This window comes from Budorcas taxicolor, chromosome 19 (assembly GCF_023091745.1).
Source record: "Budorcas taxicolor isolate Tak-1 chromosome 19, Takin1.1, whole genome shotgun sequence".
Taxonomy (NCBI): domain Eukaryota; kingdom Metazoa; phylum Chordata; class Mammalia; order Artiodactyla; family Bovidae; genus Budorcas; species Budorcas taxicolor.
Window position 1 is genome coordinate 53,060,393 of NC_068928.1, and position 21,230 is coordinate 53,081,622.

General features: G+C 54.8%; 1 protein-coding gene across 1 annotated transcript in view; it reads left to right on the top strand.

Moving 5' to 3' along the window:
• The first annotated feature begins 8,541 nt into the window (after positions 1-8,541).
• DNAH17 (dynein axonemal heavy chain 17) overlaps positions 8,542-21,230 on the top strand; it is a 97,186-nt gene continuing 84,497 nt past the window's right edge. Inside the window, exons 1-11 of the mRNA XM_052658323.1 lie at positions 8,542-8,886; positions 10,481-10,674; positions 11,464-11,656; positions 11,836-11,935; positions 12,190-12,275; positions 12,490-12,615; positions 13,349-13,501; positions 13,608-13,694; positions 15,342-15,509; positions 15,737-15,853; positions 20,415-20,680. Coding sequence (XP_052514283.1) covers positions 8,542-8,886; positions 10,481-10,674; positions 11,464-11,656; positions 11,836-11,935; positions 12,190-12,275; positions 12,490-12,615; positions 13,349-13,501; positions 13,608-13,694; positions 15,342-15,509; positions 15,737-15,853; positions 20,415-20,680 — 1,835 coding nt within the window. The remainder of the gene's footprint in view (positions 8,887-10,480; positions 10,675-11,463; positions 11,657-11,835; positions 11,936-12,189; positions 12,276-12,489; positions 12,616-13,348; positions 13,502-13,607; positions 13,695-15,341; positions 15,510-15,736; positions 15,854-20,414; positions 20,681-21,230) is intronic.

The window sequence follows — 21,230 nt, forward strand, 5'->3', positions numbered from 1 at the left end:
GTCTTAGTTTCCCAGCCAGGGATTTAGTCCATGCCCCCTGCACCAGAATTGTGGAGTCTTAACCACTGGACTGCCAGGGATGTCTCTACATTTTTATAATCACAGGAGAAGTAAGGAGGGGAGAAAGACCACCTTCTTCCTGCTTCTCGAGTAGACGTCAAGCTTTCATCATTAGTTCCTCCTCCACGTTGGGCAAGGGAGTTTTCTTGTCCCTACACAGTCAAACTGGGGCTGCCATGATGAGTGGAGATGAGCAAAACAGCAGTAATATATGGCAAATATGGTAAATAGCTCAGGCTTCAGTATAAAGCCACCTTTTCCTTATGTCTTTGTTTTTAGTGCCCAGAGGACCATGACCTCACTGGGCAGGATGTGGGTCTCAGGCCACTGTTCTTTTATCATTTGGGGGTATGTTTCGTGTTTCTGTTGCACGGTTTTGTTGCTAGGCCATGTGGTTCCTGGTTTGTCGTGGTTCTGACTCATTGGAAAAGACCCTGATGTTGGGAAAGATTGAAGGCAAAGGAGAAGAGGGTGGCAGAAGACGAGATGGTTAGCTAGCATCACCGACTCAGTGGACATGAATTTGAGCCAGCTCCAGGAAATAGCGGAGGACAGAGGAGCCTGGAGTGCTGCAGTCCGTGGGGTAGCAGAGTCAGACATGACTTGGCAACTGAACAACAACAAACCTGCTTTCTTGAGCAATCACTAACTTATAGGGGTCTCCCATGTTTTTCCTTTCACCCTTAATGGAGTTAACTAATTACCTACTTTGTCCCCTTTACTCTGTCCCTATCAAAAGGATTGAAATTTACAGTTCCTTTTTGTTTAAGGAGTCTTCAGGGACAGAGGCCAGGCTGGAGGGGACACGTCGTAGGTGACAAACCCCCCAGTCGCGGCAGAGACCAGAGAGGGAGTCAGGGATGGCTGGCATCCACCACATCGCAGGCCAGTCCCCCCGGCCCTGTTTGTGCAGGCAGCCACCCTGCTTCCCGGATGACCTGTCCCCACCCAAGGCGTCTGGGAGATGCAGACACAGCCTGGTCTCGGCACAATGAATGTCCTCGGGCTAGATTTAGAGACAGATGGCTGAGTCCAACCACAAGCAGGAAATTTCATTTCCAGACCTCCATCAGATTCTTCTTTCCTGACTCATTATATTCAAAGCACATTTTGTTTTGCAAACAAAGCGGAGAAGGCCTTCCAGCAGAGGCCTAGCCCCCAGAGCCCAGGTCTCTCTCTCCCTCCCCTGAAGATGGAAGTTAGACTTGAACCTGCAGGCAAACAGGACATTGGTTGGTGGAAGCACAGAGCCTGTGGGAGGGCTGGCACGTTTCAGTGAGAAAGCCACCGTCTTGTAGCTTTTTGCTGGGGTGTCAAGTCCCATTTACTTAGGGTCCTTGACTTTCACCTTGAAGACACCGTTTTCCAGTATGAGATATTATAAACCAAGTCATTGAAGAGGAAATTACTCTAGAACACAGTTTAATTTTTTTTTTTTTTTTTAATATTTCAAAAGAAGTCTTTGTCCTTTTAAGAAAGAAATACTTGCGATTTCCAGTCTCTGGTGGAAGTTGAGCTGTAATGTTTTGGAAGCTGGTGGAGGGATGCTGGGCCACTTAAAGGCAGCCTGTCCTTGAACGCCCCCAGTCAAATACAAAGTGCGCCCGACTGGCCAGTGTGATTGATGAGCAGTTAGTTCGTGGAGACAAGGACGGTAGGGGAGGGGCAGGGAGAGGCCATCAGTGTGGGACTGCCCCTGGGGCCTCACAGGACCTCTCCTGCAAGGACAGCTGGGGACATCCGAGGTCTGTCCCCCGAGGGAGACGGTCAATGTGAACAAATCTGACTGCGAGGTTTTTGGGGTGAAAACTGCTCCCAGTTCTGGGCCCTTCAAGTATAGTTCTGTTATGAGCCCTGCCACACAGCGAGGGCACACTTTTCGCTTAGTCCACCCAAAGTTCTAGCTTGTCAGCGAGTATTCCGCTACAGCGGGGCTTCGAGGTAAGGAATCCACCTGCAGTACAGGAGACCTGGGTTTGATCCCTGGGTTGGGAAGATCCCCTGGGAAAGGGAATGGCTACTCACTCCAGTATTCTTGCCTGAAGAATCCCATGGACAGGAGCCTGGCAGGCTACAGTCCATGGGGTCGCAAAGAGTTGGACACGACTGAGCGACTACCACACACGCAACCATTCTGCTACAGTGAGCCACAGGCAGCCAGACTCTCCTCTGAGGGGCGCTCCCCTCCCGGGCCAGGTTTCTACACCTGCCCCTACTTGGAGCCAAGGAGGAGCTATGAACATCCAAGCATTTGGCCCTGACCCCTGGAGGTGGGGCCAGAACCCTGAGTTTGGGCGGTTTCCCAGGTGATTCCATTGCACCACCGCTGGGAGAAGCATTGTTTTCAAGGCACCTGCTCCTCATGTAACTGGTGGGCTTGTTGAAGAGGACTCAGGCCCTGGGAATGGGTTCTCCTCAAACAAGTAGGACCAAAATGAAAGGAAATACAGGAGGGCTCCATAGCTAAGAATTGGCTGCTTCAAATGGAAGAAACAGAGACCAAAATTCTACTCCAGACTGGTGGTTCTCAACTTCTAGAATGCATTAGACTCTCCTGGGGGCTTGTTAAAATTCAGATGGCTCCCCCTGCCCCCAAATTTCCAGCCTCAGCAGGTCAGGGTGGGCCCAAGCACCTGCATCCTCAACAGGCTCCCAGGGGATACTGATGCTGCGAGTCCAGGGACCCCCTGTGAGGACCACACTCTAAAGAGTGGAACAGAAATTAAAGGCTTGCTTGAAGTGGTTTTTTGTTTGTTTTTAATGAAAATGACAGGGTGTTTATCTTGGTGTCCCTGGTGGCTCAGATGGTAAAGAATCTGCAGACAATGCAGGAGACCTGAGTTCGATCCCTGAGTCGGGAAGATCCCCTGGAGAAGGGAAAGGCAGCCCAGTCCAGTATTATTGCCTGGTGAATCACGTGGACAGAGGGGCGGTGGCAGGCTACAGTCCATGGGGTCGCAGAGTCGGACACGACTGAGCGACTAACCCTTTCACTATTTTATCTCACGCTTAATAAAGAGATCACAGGTGCCATCAATTCTCAGGCTAAATTAAGTGTGCGCGTGATGAGGGGAGGAGGAGGCAGGGGGTGGGCAGCCTGGGACGCTCCCGGGACTTGGCTGGGTTGAGACAAGGCCAGCGCGCGACAGAGGTGCCCCGGCATCCACTGCAGCAGTTTGGAAGGGGAGGTGGCAGGAGGGACCGGGCACGAGTCCCAGGCGAATCGGAAGTGTAAATGCCTGACGTTAGGTTTCAAGCACCAAGGCATACGCTTCAAAAGACGTCCATCCTGAATGAACATGTTGCCGGCCGTGTGGCACAGCCACGTGCAGAGCATTCAGGCAGGCTGTTCTGCCTCCCACACCACGGAGGCCCAGGAGGACCCGGGTAACCAGGTGCCAGTGACCCCACCTCTAGCTTCCCGCACCCAATCTCTCCCTCTCATGCATCAGTTAGCCCACAAGGGACCCCTCAAAAACGCACACACCCCGCCCTCAGACCCTAAGAAAGGCAGAGCCTGGGGTCACCTCACTCTCTCCCGCACCCGCTCACCGTGTGGCCCTGGGCATGCCCTGTATCCACCAGGACCTGTGAGCGATAAGTCTTGTCCCTCTCCTGCCAGACAGAGTCGCCGGGAGGGAACTCTCTGGAGCCTGAGACACAGCTTGGCCTGCTCCCCAAACTCAGAGCCCCATCCTTGGACTGAAATCGGGCAAAGGCTCTTCTTGACCAAACTTTAGACAGGTTTTCCCAGGCCTGGTTCAGGACCTGCTAAGCCGGTCTTGGCAGAGAATCCTGCGATGTCACCCCCTACCATCGGCATTGGAGCAAGCTCCTTCATCCCCATCCCTGATGTCTACTCCTCGGCCTGCCTTTAACAAGAATTACCCTCCCCCGGAGCCTCCTGTTAGCAATTCTCCACCCATGGACCCCGCACGGCTCCCTGTCTGGAAGCCCCCAGCTGCCTCTGCTGTCCTCGGAGGTGAGCACAGCTTTTTCCTCTAACAGAGCAGGGCTGAATAAAACCTGGCTCAATCACCTCTTATCAGCATTGAGTTCATTTGACCTTGAGGCTCATCAGTCAAACAGCAGTGTTTCCACGGGCGGCCCCGCCCACCACCCCCTTCCTCCAGCAAGCAGAGGCCTTTGGGCTGCAAAACCCTCCCACTGACCTCTTTGCTTCACAGCCTGGCTGGAATCCGGGCGCGTCCATGCCTCACGTGGGGCGTCCCCCTGGAGCTCGCTAGGCAGAGACCCCCAAGCCTCCAGGGTGCCTGGCCTGACAGCGACATTCAGAAACCTCGTGAGTCGGAGACATCTCTCAGGCCACCCTGCCCGCTTTGTGAAGCCTGAGGTCCCTGCTGGGCCAGCTTGGCCGTGGGGTTCTGCTCTCCCTTTCTGCCAAGGCCAGGGGCAAGGACGCGCCTGGACAGAGGGCAAAGCCGCCTGACCTCCTGGCCCTTCTGGCGGGAACTCGGCCTGAGAATGCGGAGCAGCGCCAAAGCAGGCACGGGAGGCAGCGTGTGGTGGGGACAGTGACAAGACCCAGATGGCCCAGCCTCCCGCCCACCGTGAGTGTCCCCAGCTGAGGAAAATCGTCCTGCCAGTTGTATTTAATGATGGGTCACGACAGCGGAAACTTGTCTTCCAAGTTGATTCAGCAGGAGGAAGCGCTCCCTGGGGACTGTAAGTGGTGGGCGAGCTGTTCAGCTCGCCCTCCCCAGCTGTGACTGTCAGAGCAAAGGAAGTGAGGAAGCCACGTACCTCGGCAGGTGGCCCTGGAGGGGTGGACGCGGCCAGTCACCCACTGCTCAGCCCCACATGCACTTCCCAGTCAGGAAGCTTCTCCTGATGCCTGGCATTTCCCAAGGGCCCGCTGTTTCCTCCACTGTGTGGACAGAGCAAAAGCTAATGCTTCCATCTAGAACCCCGGGAGTCCTGTCCTGGCTTCTCGGCTCAGGTGGGACCTCAGGTGAGACCCGCTGGGAAGCACCTTTCTCCACGTCCCTCCTGAGTCTCTCCTCCATGCCAGACAGGGCATCCACCCTGAGCCCCAGGCTGTTTCACAGCCAAAGTGGAGGAGGGGTGGTCTGCCTGACTCCACTATTTCACCATCTGACATTTGGTCCTTTGTGCCTTGGGATGTGTGCTCCCTGGGGAGCACGATTTTGGTGGAAGTTGGACTTGTTATAATTTTCTTAACAGCAAAAGCATTTTGTATTGGGGTATAGACCATTAGCAGTGGTGGTGGTGGTTTCAGAGGAACCACGAAGGGACTCAGCCATACATATACATGTATCTATTCTCGCCCAAATCCCTCTCCCAGGCTGGCAACATAACATTGAGCAGAGTTCCATGTGCTATACAGCACAAACCAGTTAGAATCTTGATCTAGGGTTTCACACTGCTCCTCAGAAGAGTAATGGGACTTAAAGGAGAGAAGGGTTTCACACTTAGCCACGTTAGGGGAGGGGCTTCCCTGGTGGCTCAGACTGTAAAGCATCTGCCTGCAGTGCAGGAGATCCGGGTTCGATCCCTGGGTTGGGAAGGTCCCCTGGAGAAGGAAATGGCAACCCACTCCAGTACACTTGCTTGGAAAATTCCATGGAGTGAGGAGCCTGGTAGGCTACAGTCCATGGGGGTCACAAAGAGCCGGACACGACTGAGCGACTTCACTCACTTCACGTTAGGGGCAACACTGGGTTAGATGAGGTTAAACAGCCTTTGCAGCATGACTTACCAGAGTCTCCGTTGCGTCAGTGATGTTTATTGAAGGCCTCCCACAGGCCAGGCACAGGGCCAGATCCTGGGGTAGCAGTGCTCATCAAAAGGGATGGGCTCTAGGAAGGGGGGAAGCGGATGACTGATGCTTAATTAGTGCCTGACTGATTGTAGTTGTCATGGTGACACAGAGCAACGTGGGGTGCTCAGCAGAGATCGAGGGAGTGAACGGTCCAGGGGAGACCCTGGCCGGGAAAGATGTCGTAGCTTGGTGTCTGAGGGTGGGGAGGAGTGCACAGGTGCAGGATTCTATGCGGGGCTGGAAGGCCTTCAGGAGAGCAGGTGCCTTGGAGGAGCTGGAAGAAGGCCAGGGTGGCTGGAGCACGAGGGCAATCGTGTCGATGAAGAAGGAACTCACAGGGCCTGGACTCCATCTTAGGCCTGTTCATGCTGATCGTGCTCGGCCACCTTTCCAATGGACTCTGAACTCTGTGTTTAGCGCCTATGAAAACAGCAACAGAAGGATAAGACCCCCTCCAGACCAGGGAACCTTGAAGATCGTATCTAGGTTACTCGTCGCCTAAGAGAAACCATACACTAATCACCCCTTCCTCCAGACAGGCCATAAATTTTTCCATATCAATCAAAGTGTAACCTCGGGTCTATTGATTATTGGCTAATTGTTTGACTGTTTGAGCACATGAGCACGTAACACGTGAATGATGGGGTTACTGGGGTTGTATTTTCCTTGGTTTAAGTCTCAAGGAATTTGGAGTGGTGGGTTCAGACACGTACACATGGGGTCTAAAAGATTTTCACAAATGCTGGTCGGGGTCCTTGGCTAAGAGGAGACTCTGCCTTGGGCCCGCCGGTGTAATAAACTGCTCCCCACTATCTGCATTGTCCTTCTGAGTGAGTCTGTTTCCCGGAACGCGTGGCTCCAACACGGAGACCGGGAAGTGGTGCGAGCGAGCTGTTGATGGGTTTTAAGCGGGCGTTGGCGTGACAGTTGTCTTTTGAAAGGTGCTCTGGAGGATGACTTGCTGGGGACGAGAAGGGGTGTGAGAAGGAGAGAGGGTGTCCGTAGACCAGGGGGTGGGTGAGGGGTAACAGCAGCTTAGACCAGAGAGAGTAGCCATGGGGGATGGTGGGCCAGTCCAGAGATGCCAAGGAGGCAGAGCCGACTGGTGTCAACAGTGGGAACCAGGACCCTACTGGTGCCTCAGCTGCTGGTGGGTCAGGAAGGCCTTGCCCTTCTCTGAAAATTTATTCCTAAGTATTTCAATCTTTCTGATGCTATTGTAAATGGGTAATTGTTTTCATTATCAGGTTTCAATGAGTATGATTCTAATGTGAGTCAGGATACATATTATAATGTCCATGTGCCTCCAGGAAATGCAAGATGTATAATAGCCAAGATAAAGTGGAGGGAATGAAACAATAAAAATTAAACTAGAAGAGGCAAAAAAAAAAAAAAAAAAGGAAAAGGAATCTGGAAAAGGTAAAACAAATAAGCATGTAATAAGACAATAGATTTAAATCCTGATACATTTGTAATTTCATGAAATGAAAATGAGCTAAATGTTCTAGTTCAAAGGCAGCTTGTTCAGTCCTAGAGTCTTTCCCACTGTGGTGGGTGATGGACAGTTTCTCCTTTGCCACACCACAGTGGTCACTCAGGTCCTAAGAAAGTTCTAGAATCCCAGTTCCCAGGAGACTTGCAGAAGTTCCATGGCAGTTGACATCCCTCGAGGGACGGGAGCCATTTCCTTTACTGGTCTGGAAAGAGCTGCCAATCGCTTGGCTCTGCTAGCGACCTGAAGAGCTGTTTGCTGTCAGCTGGTGAGTGGGCAAGAATTGTGCTCAGGGGCAAAGCTGAGGGGGCTCAAGAGGACAGAGGTGGAGCCCAGGTGCTGGTGGCCAGTAGCCCCATTACCCTCCCCGCACCCCCCCACCCGCCGGAAGGTGCCCTGTTCCCTGCCCGTGGCCAGTCAGGGTTTGGAGCATCCCTTTAAATTTCACGCTCACAAGGAATGCCTCGTTTGTCTTGGTTCTTTGGGGCTTCAAGGGGGTCCCCCCCGCTCTCCAGTTAACCCTGTCCCTACTAGAGCTCTACAAGGGATTCTCCCAGAGGGAATGTGAGTGGCGGTCCATGGGGAAATCCCTTTATGGGCACGTGATGGGGGTTAGAGGGCGGAAGAGACGCTGAAGGGCAGGGCAAACGTTGGGGTACACTATGGCTGCTGTTAGGATGGGGAGAACATGAAATTCACCCGCTCATCGGGCCCACCCCCTTTGTCTGGCATCCTTGGGGTGTGATGTCCTCTTCCCGGGATCTTGCATCCAGGCCCTTCTGTCACTTCGTTCCGTGACATTTCCTTTCCCCATCCCCTCCCCTTCAGACTCTGTTACGATGATCCTTGCCTTTTCCCCAGGGGCCATCTCTGCCTTTCCCAGCCCATTAACTTGATGGTCACGGTGAACTCAAGCAGACACAGTGCTCGGTGGCCCTGCTCCACAGTGACACCTACAGCCAGGCAGAGGGCGGCTGTCCAGCTAGAACAGGACACAGGCTCCCAGTACCCCCACCCCACCCCCCAGCTGGAAGCAGTGTCTGCACGACGATCCTTCTTTCTCTCTTGATCGACCGGAATGGGCATTTCAGGCGGTTCCAGTGATGGGCGGGAAGTAAAGATTCCCTAGGAGATGGCCACTGCCTCAGTGCCTCTGTTCCCATAACAGGTGTAAGCGGACATCAAGATGACGATTCCCCCGGACGTCAGACTGGAGTATATGGAGAGTGTCACTTCCCTCATCCTGAAGTTCAAGCCAGACAAGTGGAGTAAAATGATTGGGATGGAAGAGAACATGGCTTTGTTCACCGACTTCTTCGAGAAGCCAGATGTTCTGGTTCTGGTGTTGACGCTCAACCCTGCCGGCATGATCATACCCTGCCTGGGCTTCCCGGCCTCCCTCAAGTCCAAAGGGGTGTACTTTGTCAAGAAGAGACCTGAGAACATCGGCAAGGACAACTACAAGGAACGTCTGGTCTACGGGGACATGAGCCCCATGCCTGTGGACCAGCTGATCGCCACTGTGGAGGAGGTAGACACACCCAGGCCTCGTGGTGGGGTGGGGGGAGTGGGGGGCTCAGGAGGAACAACGCCTGCTTCGCATGCTTTGTGTGCATGGCCTTGAACCCTGCTAATGAGGGGTGGGTCCACAGATCAACATCCACATTGCCTACAAGCAGGTCAGGTATTAGAAAGCTCAGGTCTGGCTGCCCTGGCCACTGAGACCGACTTGCTTTCTAACAAGACCTCCAAGTGATGCTGTGCGCATGAAGGCTGAGTGGCCCTGGCCACCACTTGTCTATCTTGAAGTCACTAGACCCTCCGTACTGCACGGGGGACAATCCCTGCCCACAGCCTCGAAAGGTGTGGCCCATTCAAGATGCAGTAGAAGGGTTTCCCAATTCTGAGACTTGGAGCAGAGAAAGGGGAAAGCAAGCGCTGTCTGACATGTTTGCCCACTGCCCTGCCTCCTCACCGTCGGCAGGTGGGGAAGGTGCAGTCCCCTCCGGACAGTCGGACCAGCCAGAGTTCCAGTGACTTAGCTCTCCTAGGCATCGCTCAGCTCGTCTGTGAGATGGGGGTAGTGGGCGTCCCCACCTTGTACAAATTCAGGCCACAGGGGTAGCTCAGTCAGGACCCAGACCAACCTCCCCTCACCTCCCCCGAGATGGCTGGCATGGCCTAAAACTGGTCGCCCAGTTGTGTCCAACCCTTTGAGACCCTGCAGGCTACAGCCCGCCAGGCCTCTGTCCGTGGGATTTTTCAGGCAAGAATCCTGGAGTGGGCTGCCTTTTGTGTCTCTATGGTAACTTCCCGACCCAGGGTGTATCCACTTCTCCTGTGTCTCCTGCACTGCAGGCAGATTCTTCACCCCCTGAGCCATCAGGGAAGCAACCCTGACAAAGCACCGGTGTGGAGGCTGCAAGTCCCAGGTCGACGCGTGAACAGGGCTGGTTCTGAGTCCTTTGTCCTTGGCTGTGGATGGCCGACTTCTCGTGTGTCCTTATGTCTTCTAAGGACGGCAGTCATACCGGGTTAGGGCTCCCCTTAACTGCCTCTTGAAAAGCCCTCTCTGCAAATCCAGTCACATCCTGAGGTGCCGGGGGTCACGGCTCCCACATGTGAATCGGGGGGACACAATTCAGCATATAACAGCACCCCCAGGCAGCAAGGAACGTCTGCCTTCAGCCAGGAGAGTGTGCTCTTGTGGCAAGAGTGTGGAGATGGCTTTGCCCCTACAAAGACACAGGCGCAGGGGGACCTGCCTGGTGATCCAGTGAGAATCTGCTTTGCAACGCCAGGGATTCAGGTCCAATCCGTAGTTGTGGAGCTAAGATCCTACATGCCACAGGGCAACTAAGCCCATGCGTTGCCACATGCCACTGAGACTCAATGCAGCCAAATCAATCAATCAGTATTTTTTTTAAAAGAACAGAAAAAAAAGACACGGTCAGGGGAGGCTTTCATCACCGGTCTCCGTACCTTGACCGGCCCCACCACCTTCTTCAAAGGGAGAAGGGCTCGATTCCCCTGGGTCCTGGGTCGCCAAGGACCCCACTCCTCCTGGGTGTCCCCCCACCCAGGTGAGAAGGCTCAAGCAGAGCCACAGAATCCTGTCCTTTCAGGTCCTCTACTCCCTGTTAAACCAAAGTGAAAACATGAGCGGCTGGCCCAGCGTGGTCTCAGAGGACATTGTGAAGCAAGTCCACAAGCTGAAGAACGAGATGTTTGTGATGAGTGGCAAGATCAAGGGGAAGACCCTGCTGCCCATCCCGGAGCACCTGGGCAGTCTGGATGGCACGCTGGAGTCCATGGAGAGGTCGGGGCCCTGTCGGGGAGCTGGAGGGGGTTGGTCCCTGAACCCTCAGGGCAAGCTCCCCACAAACTGGTCTTGGTGCTGAAGCCCAGGAGGGCAGGACTGTGCCTTTAGGTGCTGAGTCTGAGACGGGGCATTGGAGCCCCCCAGACTCCACTAGGCAACGGCTGGACCCCCGTGCTCCAGCTCCCGCTCCATCGCGCACAGGCTCTAGATCCTGCATCACCTGGCATGCCAAGAGCGTCACGTCATCTAGGGTCACACAGGAAGGGGGATCCCCAGCTTTAGGGCATGGGTACTGAGGAGCAGTGAGGGGCATGGAAGGGGTTTGCAGCAGGTGGAGGCTGCACTTCTGAGTGGAGGCTGGGGCTGCCCAAAGACCCCCCAGAAGCCCGAGGACCCCCAGGTGTCACCTTGCACCTGCCCAAGCGCCGTTTGCAACGGCATGGTGTGCGCAGCTCTTGAAGCTGTGGCAGTGCCCGCGTGCTCCCTTACTCCCTTCAGAGGGCAAGCGCTCCTGCAGGGCTCATCACACAGGCGGGCCCTCTAGGCCCCCAACACTCACCCTGTGGTGACCCGATCAGAACTGCCTGGGAGCCATGGCACAACGTGGATTTTATTCCAGAGCTGGCTCCCCTCATCCTCTTTCCTGGGGGGCACCGGTACCCCGGGCAAGACCCAGTGTTGTTTCAGGCTCTGTCCCGGCCAAGGGCCATTGAGGATGGAGCTGGAGGAAGCCTGCGGGTGTAGCTGAGAGCGTCCCCCACCCGCCCCCAACCCTCGGCTCTGCAGGATCCCCTCCTCTCTGGACAACTCGCTGCTGCACGCCATCGAGACCATCATCATCGACTGGTCCCACCAGATCCGGGACGTGCTGAGCAAGGACTCGGCCCAGGCCCTGCTGGACGGGCTGCACCCCCTGCCCCGAGTCGAGTTTGAGTTCTGGGATGCCCGGCTGATGAACCTCAAGTACATCTACGAGCAGGTGATGGCTCTTCTGCCCCCGGCGGCCGGGCGTCCACTGGAGTCCTGAGCACCCAGCCTCCCCGAGGGGACCCGGGTAACCCGGATGGATCCCTCAGTGCCGGCCTGGAGGTCAGGCAGGCTTCATCTGGGGTCTGTTAAAAAAAAAAAAAAAATTTGATCTCCTTTTCTCCTTTGCAGCTCAATAGGCCCAAAGTGAATAAAATAGTTGAGATCCTGGAAAAAGCCAAAAGTTGCTACTGGCCAGCCCTGCAAAACGTGTACACAAATGTTACTGAAGGTGAGCGGGTGGCCCTATGAGAATGTCCCCCCTCCACCAGAGGAAGGTGTCAGCAGCTCCTGGGCAGGCCCCTTGCCAATCCTGGGGATGAGGCGGGGTCTGCCTCCCCCCGTCAGCAGTTTCCTGGAGTCCCACCCTTTGAGGGAGCAGGTGTCTGTAAACACACTGAGCTGCCCGTCACCACTTCTCACCATCAGGGATGGGGGCCAGTTTCTGCTCCCATGGGGATGAGCCCCTGTTCTTGCTCCACGCAGGCCTGAAGGAAGCCAGTGATATTGTTCTGTACCTGAAGCCCCTGCGGATCCTGCTGGAGGAGATGGAACAGGCCGACTTCACGGCGGTACATCAGCTGGAGAGGGTCCCTTGGCTGGCTTGGCAGGCTCTGGGCTTGTGTCTTGGGGCAGCAAGGGGCTGCGGGCTTCCTGGCTGTGGTCAGGCACAAGTACTGGGTGGGGGCATCTCTTCTTGCCCTTGGAGTTTCCCCCTCCTGGAGCCGTGTGGAGTGGGGAGCTGAGGTGCTGTGACCGAGTGCCTGCCCGCCTATCTCTCCCCAGCTCCCAACCTTCATCACCAAGGTGCTATACACCATCTGCTTCATCTGGGCCACCTCCGAGCACTACAACACACCCTCCAGGATCATTGTCATACTGCAGGAGTTCTGCAACCAGCTCATCGACATGGTAGCCCCCAGGCCCCAGTGCCTTCCCTCCCCCACCCTCAGCGTTCCCCTCCCCCATCCCACCCTGCATCCCGGTCCATGTTCCCCAGCAGTTTAAAAACAGGCAAAGATGTGGGTGCAAGAATTTTCAGGCTCCAGGCTAAGGCCTGGCCACCCAGGGTTCTCCCAAGACCTGGGCAGAGCTAACCCAACCTGCCTCATGCTGGGAGGGAGGAGGAATGAAAGAGGGGCTGCTCACTGAGTCCTGGCACCCCAAGACTCAGCCGGGGGCTTTGAGGGGTTTATCTCCTCTGACAACACCCATTCCCTTTCATTCTTCCATTTCACAAGCACACGTTTCACAGCCTCCAAGGTCTGAGTTTCAGCTTTGGGCCCTGGGCTACCAGAGTGAGTGAGAATCAGGCTCGTGGTCCTGTCTCCTGGCCTAGAGGGACGCGGTGGCCCAGGGTCCTGCAGCCAGAGCAGGACTGCCTTTCTGGGCCCTTCATCATTTGCCTCCAGAGTCTGGTGGTGCCGTGACCTTGGCCTGGGCCAAGAGGCCCTGCAACTGGCCCTGGGTGGGCAGACTGGCTAGGCCACGAGCCTGAGGGACAGCGGGTGTGTCAGAAGAAGTGGTCTAGTGGCCTGGGGCAGGGCAAGAGGATCGTTTTAACCGACCATGTAGCTGTGGACCTGGGTATCATCTGGGTGTCACCCCTCCGGCTCAACTTGGGAACATCTTCCCTTCCGCCCAGACGCGGACCTTCCTGAGCCCCGAGGAGGTGCTGAAAGGCCTGCAGGGGGAAATTGAGGAGGTTCTGATTGGCATCTCTCTGTCCGTGAATGTCCTGAAGGAGCTGTACCGGGCCTACGACTTCTGTTGTGCAAACATGAAGCTTTTCTTCAAGGTACAGCCTGGGCTGCGGACAGCAGATGAGGGGAAAGAAGTTGGGGTGATGTGGACCCCATGGCACCCCATGGACCTGCATTTTTTCTCTCTCTCTCTCCTAGAAGAACAAGGAGCCGGTGCCTTGGGAATTCCCTTCTTCTCTTGCCTTTTCCAGAATAAATTCCTTCTTCCGCCGCGTCCAGACCATCGAGGTAAAGGTGGACTTTGGCTCCCCTCCCTCTCAGGAGAACTGTCTTCTGTCCTTGTCGTGCTTGCACATGGGCTGCCAGGAGGGAAATAAAAGTCACACCCAAACACCTGTGTGACAGCTTCCCCAGAGGGGAAGCCAAGTCCCTGGGCTGCCCCCACCAGGCCCAGAGCTGGTAACCCGGAACAAAGCGGCCCATTTCACTTGCTTTCCCCTTTTCTCCTGCCTTCTGTCCACAAGCAGGTTAATGACAAGTTCATTGACCTGGGTCAGGAAGCCTGCAGGCCAAGGGAGAGGGTGAGTGGGGCTAAGTTAGCACCGCTGAGGTCTGCAGAAGGACCTTCTTTGGATACATGGAACGACACGGGATACATGGAACGAAACGGGACAAATAACACTTTTAAAGAGGTTCAGAACAGGTTCCTCTGGGGAGAAGAGGTAAGAGGTGAAGGCACGTGTAATGCAGGAAGGTTTTCCTTCTTGTTTTGTATTCTGTAGGGGGTCTCTTTTTTTAGATATACTTTGTACACATGTTACACTATTTTAAAAAAATAAAGCAGGGTTGGGGGGTAGATCCTTGAACCACTGGGCAGTGATTTTTTGAGGGATGTTGTCAGCCGGGGCTCTGGGAAGGCCTCTATGGTTCCCATCCACACCCTCTGGGAGGCAGAGCAGGAAACCCCTTGAGATGCCATATCTTGGTCACAGAGTGTTTCTTCACGCCCCAAGGCTCCCAGCCCGAGAACTTGAGGGCCCCAGCCGAGTTTCTGGCCAAATAGCTGCTGGTTCCTACACTGTAGATTCTGAATCGGGATGGAGCTGCTGGGAAAAGAGGGGCTGCCGGGGAAAGAGCGGGGAACGGCCATGCTGCCCACCCTTGCCCGACGGGCCATGCCAGCTGCGCCACCCGCCTCTGGTGTGAGGGGCCCAGAATGTGGGGCATGGCAACGCTGCTACTTTCCAGTAGGTTCGCTTGGGTCATATCTCGATACACCTTGGATCTTTGGTGGGAAACGGCACCAACCTCGTCTCCGGCTTAGGGGAGGGCTGGAGCGCCCTGCAAGCACGGATCAGGCACACAGGGGCTGCTTGTGGTCCTCAATGAGGATTTGGGGGCCTCAAAGGGGAAATGAGAGCTACAGACAGAAGTAATAGATTGCTCAGTAGGACTGAATGGCGTTAAACGCCAAACCAGCGATCCTGGAAAGGAAGGTACCATCTCGGCTAAAGGAGCTGGAGAAGGCAAGTCTCGGAGGGAATGAGCAAGTGGGATTTACCTGTAAACATCCATCAGGCGCCCAGTACATGAGGCTGTGAGGGACCACCGTCTGCCTTTCTGACCGCTTCCTCCCACAGCCCAGGAAGTGGGGCCCCTGTAAAGTGTGATTTTACTCAGAGACGCATGTCACCCAGTGTTGGTTCAGGACAAGATCCCGACCTTCATCTCCTCCTCCTCCATGATCACAACTGGGAGATTAGTCACAGGACTCTTACTTCGGTCCCTCTGCCTGCATCCCTGAAACGGCTTTAGAGAACATTAACACTGATAAGCAGAGGGCCCCTCCGGACTGCTGTGTGGCCCAGGGGCTCCTCCCCTCGGGGGTCAGTCAGGAAACTGAATTGACCAAGGTGTGGGGATTTCCTCCACCAGGATCTTTATAAAACAGCCATCGAGTTTCTGAAGCTGGAGAAGATTGAGCTCGGGGGCGTGAGGGGAAACATTCTCGGAAGCCAGGTGGCCCAGATCTATGACGAGGTCTTCGAGCTGGTGAAGGTTTTCGCCGACTGCAAATATGATCCCCTGGACCCCGGAGATTCGGTAAGTTAGGGGGCCTGGGCAGGGTCAACGACAAATGCTCCGAGGGTGGGAAGGCATGCAGAGGGGAGCGCGTGTGGCGGAAAAAAGACAGCACAATAACTCTGCCCTCATGACAGTGAACTTGCTGAGAAGTAACCTGAATCCCAGTGGGTGGGCTTAGAGTGCGCCCACTCCCGGCTTTGCATGCTGGTCAAGGTTCTAAGCTTGGTGATTTAATTTGCTTCCAGAGTTTTGATGATGACTACGCTGATTTTGAGACCAAAATTCAAGATCTGGATAGGAGGCTGGCCACCATCTTCTGCCAAGGGTTTGATGACTGCAATTCTATTGAGTCCAGTGCAAAGGTAGGTGTGGGTGGGGAGTGTGCCCTGACAGGATTCGTCACACCGGCTCCGTGATGCTGAGAACGGTTGTTCAGTCACTCAGTCGTGTCCGATTCTTTGAGACCCCAAGGACTGCAGCACTTCAGGCCTCCTTGTCCATCACCAACTCCCAGAGCTTACTCAAACTCATGTCCATTGAGTAGGTGATACCATCCAACCATCTCATCCTCTGTCATCCCCTTCTCCTGCCTTCAATCTTTCCCAGCATCAGGCTGTTTTCCAATGAGTCAGTTCTTTGTACCAGGTGGCCAAAGTATTGGAGTTTCAGCTTCAGCATCAGTCCTTCCAGTGAACGGTTGCAGAATCGGTCTAATCATGCAGTCTGGAGATTGTAGGTGAAGAGCCAGGCCCAGAAAGGGACAGCAGCCTTTCTTAGTGCCTTAGAGAGTCAGCAGTCGGAACCTTGAGTAGCTTGTGAGGGGGTCTTACTGCTACCTCTCATCTTAAGAGAGGAAAGTGAGCGTGGGGTTATACTGAGTCCTGCTCTCCATTTGTCCTTCTTTGATTCGGTTCCCTCATTACTCATATAAGGAGCACAAGTTAGATGCAGAGTTGCTCTAAAAAATAAAACACATCCACATGTTGAGCTGCTGAACCACACTGACTCTTTCTTAACATTTGAGATCCGAGAATACACAGTATTCTGTGTCTATACACACAATACACAGTATTATGACAGGGAGTCATTTCTGGGTGGTGGGGTGACGGCTAATATTTTCCTGTCTTCTGTGTACCTTTCTACTATCTCCAGGTTGTGCGGGTTAGGTGTATAGCACTTGTACAGTTAGAAAAAGGAAATGCTTATGAAAACATTAAAAAAAAAAAAAAAACCAGATTGCAGAAAAGCACTAACGCCCCTAGAGACCATCAGTTTGAAAGAGAAACCTAAACGGCCAATACTTGCATAGGTTGTTGGTCTGGCCTCGCAAATGATCGGGAAAGTGCAAGTTAAAACCACAAGGGGCCTTTGTCACTGGTCAAACTGGCTGGAGCTGTGAGGAGCTGGACACTCGTCCCCTCTGTTGGTTAGTGCACCCCTCCCACAGGACCCCTCAGCAGCGAGCGTATCGGGGGCGGGGGGCACATGGAGATGGGTTCCTGGACCTTCCCGGTCCAAGTTCACGAGGCAGCCAGCATTTGGTGCCGACCTGCCAGGATGTTCCTTTGCCTTTTGAGTATTTCTAAAGCAAAAATGCTTGAGGACTTGAAGCTCTGCAAGTGAAACAATCAATTAAGTCTTGGATGGAGTTGGTGCTCCAGGCGAAATATCAATGAATGCAAATTAATACAGAGCCTCCGTGCTGGTCCCTTCTCTGAACACCCTTCCCCTTGGAGCCGCCTCGGGCACCTCCTTGGAGAGGCCCCCCACTCACCTCCTCCTCCCAGCGGGAGCTCTCCCCTCGCCGCCATTGCCAGCACCGACCTGCTTGGTTTTCCTTCTTCATGCTTGGCTCTCCCTGGCATCTGTTGTGTGCTGATCTCTTCATGTCTGTCGTCCTCCCAACTAGAATATAAACTCCCTGAGGGCAGGTGCTTGGTTCGGGTTGACGCAGAACCAAGCCCAGTGCAAAGCCAGGCTTTCCTGGTGGAGGGAACCGGCCCCTGCTGAGGCAGTGGAGCTGTTCCCTGCTGACTCCCTGGCAGACCTTAGGGAGGAACCAGAGGCTGTTAGCCCCAGGGCTACCCAAGTGCAAAGGGTCCCAAGTAAGGTTGCCAGCCGCACCTCCATTTGGAAATGCCGGTCCTCCCCTGTGGTGGGGTCTCCAGAATGAAGACGATGCTGGAGCTGATGGACTGCGGCACCAGTTAGCCCTTCTTGCCTGTGGTGGGGATGAAACCAGGAGAAGCTCACCCTCAGGCCTCTTGGAGGCTGGGTGCCACCTTGTGCTGTCTTTCGGTGATGGGGAAGGAGGTGGGTTGAGGTGTCCACGCCAAGTCCCCAGAGACCATAGGTTCCCCCTCGGAGGGGAGGAGCTGGCCAAGAAGGAACTCTGGGTGGCACGTGTGGGACTGAAGTCCACTCCCTGGGTGTTGTCACAGGCACTTCCCCACTCCGCCGTGGCCTAAATCAGCTTCTGTACTCCGCAAGAGAAAGTCCTTTTCAGACACGTGACTTTGTGTTAGATGAGAAAGAAAATAAGTCAGGAAGACTCTCGTAAACTATCCCTGTCTCCATCTGCTCATCTTCCTTCCCATACTGAAGAGCATTTTCTTCCCATTTGACAACCCTCTGCTCTAATTAGGACAGGCCCTTGGGGTGCCCTCCCGCCCATCCGCTTGACCCCCTGCGTGTTCCCCAGCTGCCGGGATGCTATTTCTCGCTGTCAGTAATTCACACGCAGCTGGGAAGGTTCTAGAGCAATTTTCCACACAACCTCCTCCTGGCAGAAAATGAAATTAACCTCCTTCCCAGAAGCCAGGGGCCAGAAAACATGTGAGCGTGAAATAAAGGGAAGAGGGAGGAAAAGAGTCAAGAGGGTTGTCAAGCAATGGAACTTGCTTTTCCCAACTGCTCTGTGGCAGTTTTCAGACAGGATACCGGTGACCTCGTGTGTGGGGAGCACTCGCCCCCCGCCACTGCAGGGAGTCGTGGTTAGCAACTCGGGGTCACAGCGTCTTCCCGGGAGTCAGCGGCTGCTCTGGTTGACTTTCAGGGACCTAAAAATCTCTCCTGCTTTCTCAGCAGCCACTATTCCACCCTTTCCCCAAAAGGCCACTTTTAGACACAGTAGTGGTCTCAGTTTTCATACTAAAAACTAGGCAAGTCTGAGACTTGGGTCCAGGCTTTCACGGTCCAAGGGCTCAGGCAGGCGTGGGGACTTCCCTGGTGACCCCTGGCTGGCTGGAATCTTCCTAAACGTCCAGCACATGTCACACAGTCCAGCCCACATGGCTACCCTCTGCAGGCTGCAGTAAGGGCCCCTTCCCCAGTGCTCAGGCACAGCCCCGTCCCCCACTGCCTCCAAGCCTCCCACCACCGTGAGAGGATTTTTTAAGAAACTCGCCTCTATGTCGCCACTTGAGCCACCCTCTGATGCCAGCCAGGACCGCAACCAAAACATCCAGGTGATCCTCCCTTATTCTCTTTTATGAGCTTTTTGTTTGTTTAGTGAATGTGAGTGCGTAGCATTCTCAGACCCTCAGTGTGATGAGTTCGCTACGTGCAGGGTGCTCAGGCATGGTTACTGCCCTCAGAGTGAGGTGACGACCCCTGCTGCAGTAATCAGGTCGGGGTGCTTGGGCTGGTAGGCCATGGGCACCTGAGCTGTCCCAGCTCCTTGAGGACTCTGGAAGCCCATGCTTGAACCTCTGCGGTCACGGCCTGTGAGTGTGCCAAGCTTTCCCTGTAATCTCCATAAAGCCCCAGGGCTGAGCACTCCCTGGAAGTCGGCACTTCCTGCCCTGGGCACCCGCACAGTATTTGAACCCCATCCCCATCCCCTCTGCCACCTCCACCCAGTCAACCCAGGGCTGAGCATGGGGCCCTTGGTTGATGGATTGAACTGAGTCCACTAGAGAGAAGTGTTGAGGTGCAGACCCCTAGGACCTGTGAATTATTGAAAATAGGGTCTCCCAGATGTAATTGAGATGTTCATTGAGGGCCTCCTACTGGCCTCCTGTGCCTTAATCCAGTGATCCTGGGATCTGTGTCAGAAGAAGAGGAAAGCCACAGGGCCAGACATACATAGGGAAGATGGCTCCATGACGAAGGGGGCAGAGGGTCCAGTGATGGGTCTACAAGCCGAGGATTGCTGGCCACCCAGGGACTCTCCCCTGGAGCCTTCAGAGGCAGCACAGCTTTTTCCACCTTGATTAAAACTTGTTGCCTCCAGGCTGTGAGGGAATTAAGTCTGCTGTTGAAGCTTCCCAGGTCACAGTGCTCTGTGATGGCAGCCCCGGGACGCTCCTATGGGCTCCTCCCCACACCAGCGTTTGGCAAGTTTAGTGGTTCAGGGACCCCACGTAGTGTAAGACAAGCCTGCCCCTCACCTCTTTTCCCCCAGAGCACTTTTCAGAGTGCTTCCCGAGTGGTTTCTCTTGCCTGGGTGGGTCCTTGAGGATCAGCGGTCTTCCCAATAATTCTCATGACAAAGATATTTCTCAATCCCGTCGTAGCGCAAGCCCTGGTTATATAGATAGCTGCTTTTCTCCCCCAATTTTTTAAAATGGTATTTCCTAACTGTTTAAATCTTCTTTGCCCAAACTCTGATTTCTCCTGGTCCTGAAACAAATCTTTTTCTAGACCTTGAACCTAGTTTGTACTGTTGGTTTATAAGCTGAGTATGTGGGGACCCAGCATACATCAAGATGGAAATCACAGAAGCAGCTGATTAGCCAGTTGCTACACAGAGGAAACTTCCTGGTGTTGAAGGCACGTGTCTTCCTACTTCTGAAGGCTGACCCCACGGAGTGTCCAAGCCATGGATGATGCCGGGCATGGGGGAGGGGATGGGCCCCCCCCAAGCAGGGCGCCCCCCAGCAGGGCCCCTTCAGCAAAGAAGATTCACTCCTTTCTCTCCAGCTTCTGCACATGTGTGGGGGCCTCTTGGAACGGCCTCTGATTCTCGCTGAGGTGGTGCCCAGGTACTCGGTCATGCTGGAGCTGTTTGACACGGAGCTGGACAACACCAAGATCCTGTATGACGCCCAGATCGCGGCCTCAGCAGACGGCAACATCCCCCCCATTCACAAAAACATGCCCCCCGTGGCCGGGCAGCTCAAGTGGAGCCTGGAGCTGCAGGAGAGGCTGGAGGCGCCCATGAGGGACCTCAAGCACATCGACCACCCGTGAGTGAGGGCCCTGGGCCGGCAGCGCTCCTCCGTCCCCACTCCGAGGCAGGCCCACGCCTCCCATCGGCCAAACCTTTCCTTCCCAGGGCACGGTCCCAGGAGAGACCCCAGGAGCGCATGCCCCCTACTCTGAACAGCTGGCCAGAGCAGGGAGTTGGCCACTGTTACTTGTGTCTGGCAGAGCCTGGAAGGCAGGCGGATGAGCATGAGAGCTCACAGCAGAACGGGGGAGGCTGTTGGCTTCGGGGCAGGAAAAGGGTGTCCTTTATGTTTGGTTGGAAGGCATATCTGGCTCTCTGGTTGGTCCTAAGTTGGAAGAGAAGAGAGGAATTCGGGAAGCCTGGAGGTTATGAATCAAGTCATGGCCATTCGGGGCCAATATTACAAGGGTTAGCATTTGACCTTCTGGATTAGATGCTACCTACATAGGGCATCGTCTATTTGTATGTTCAGGGTCTCAACCTGGAAGAAACGAGAGAGCTGGCTGGCTGCTGCAACACCCCGAGGTCTGAAAGCCTCGGTTGGGGTGCCAGTGAGGCCCCATGGG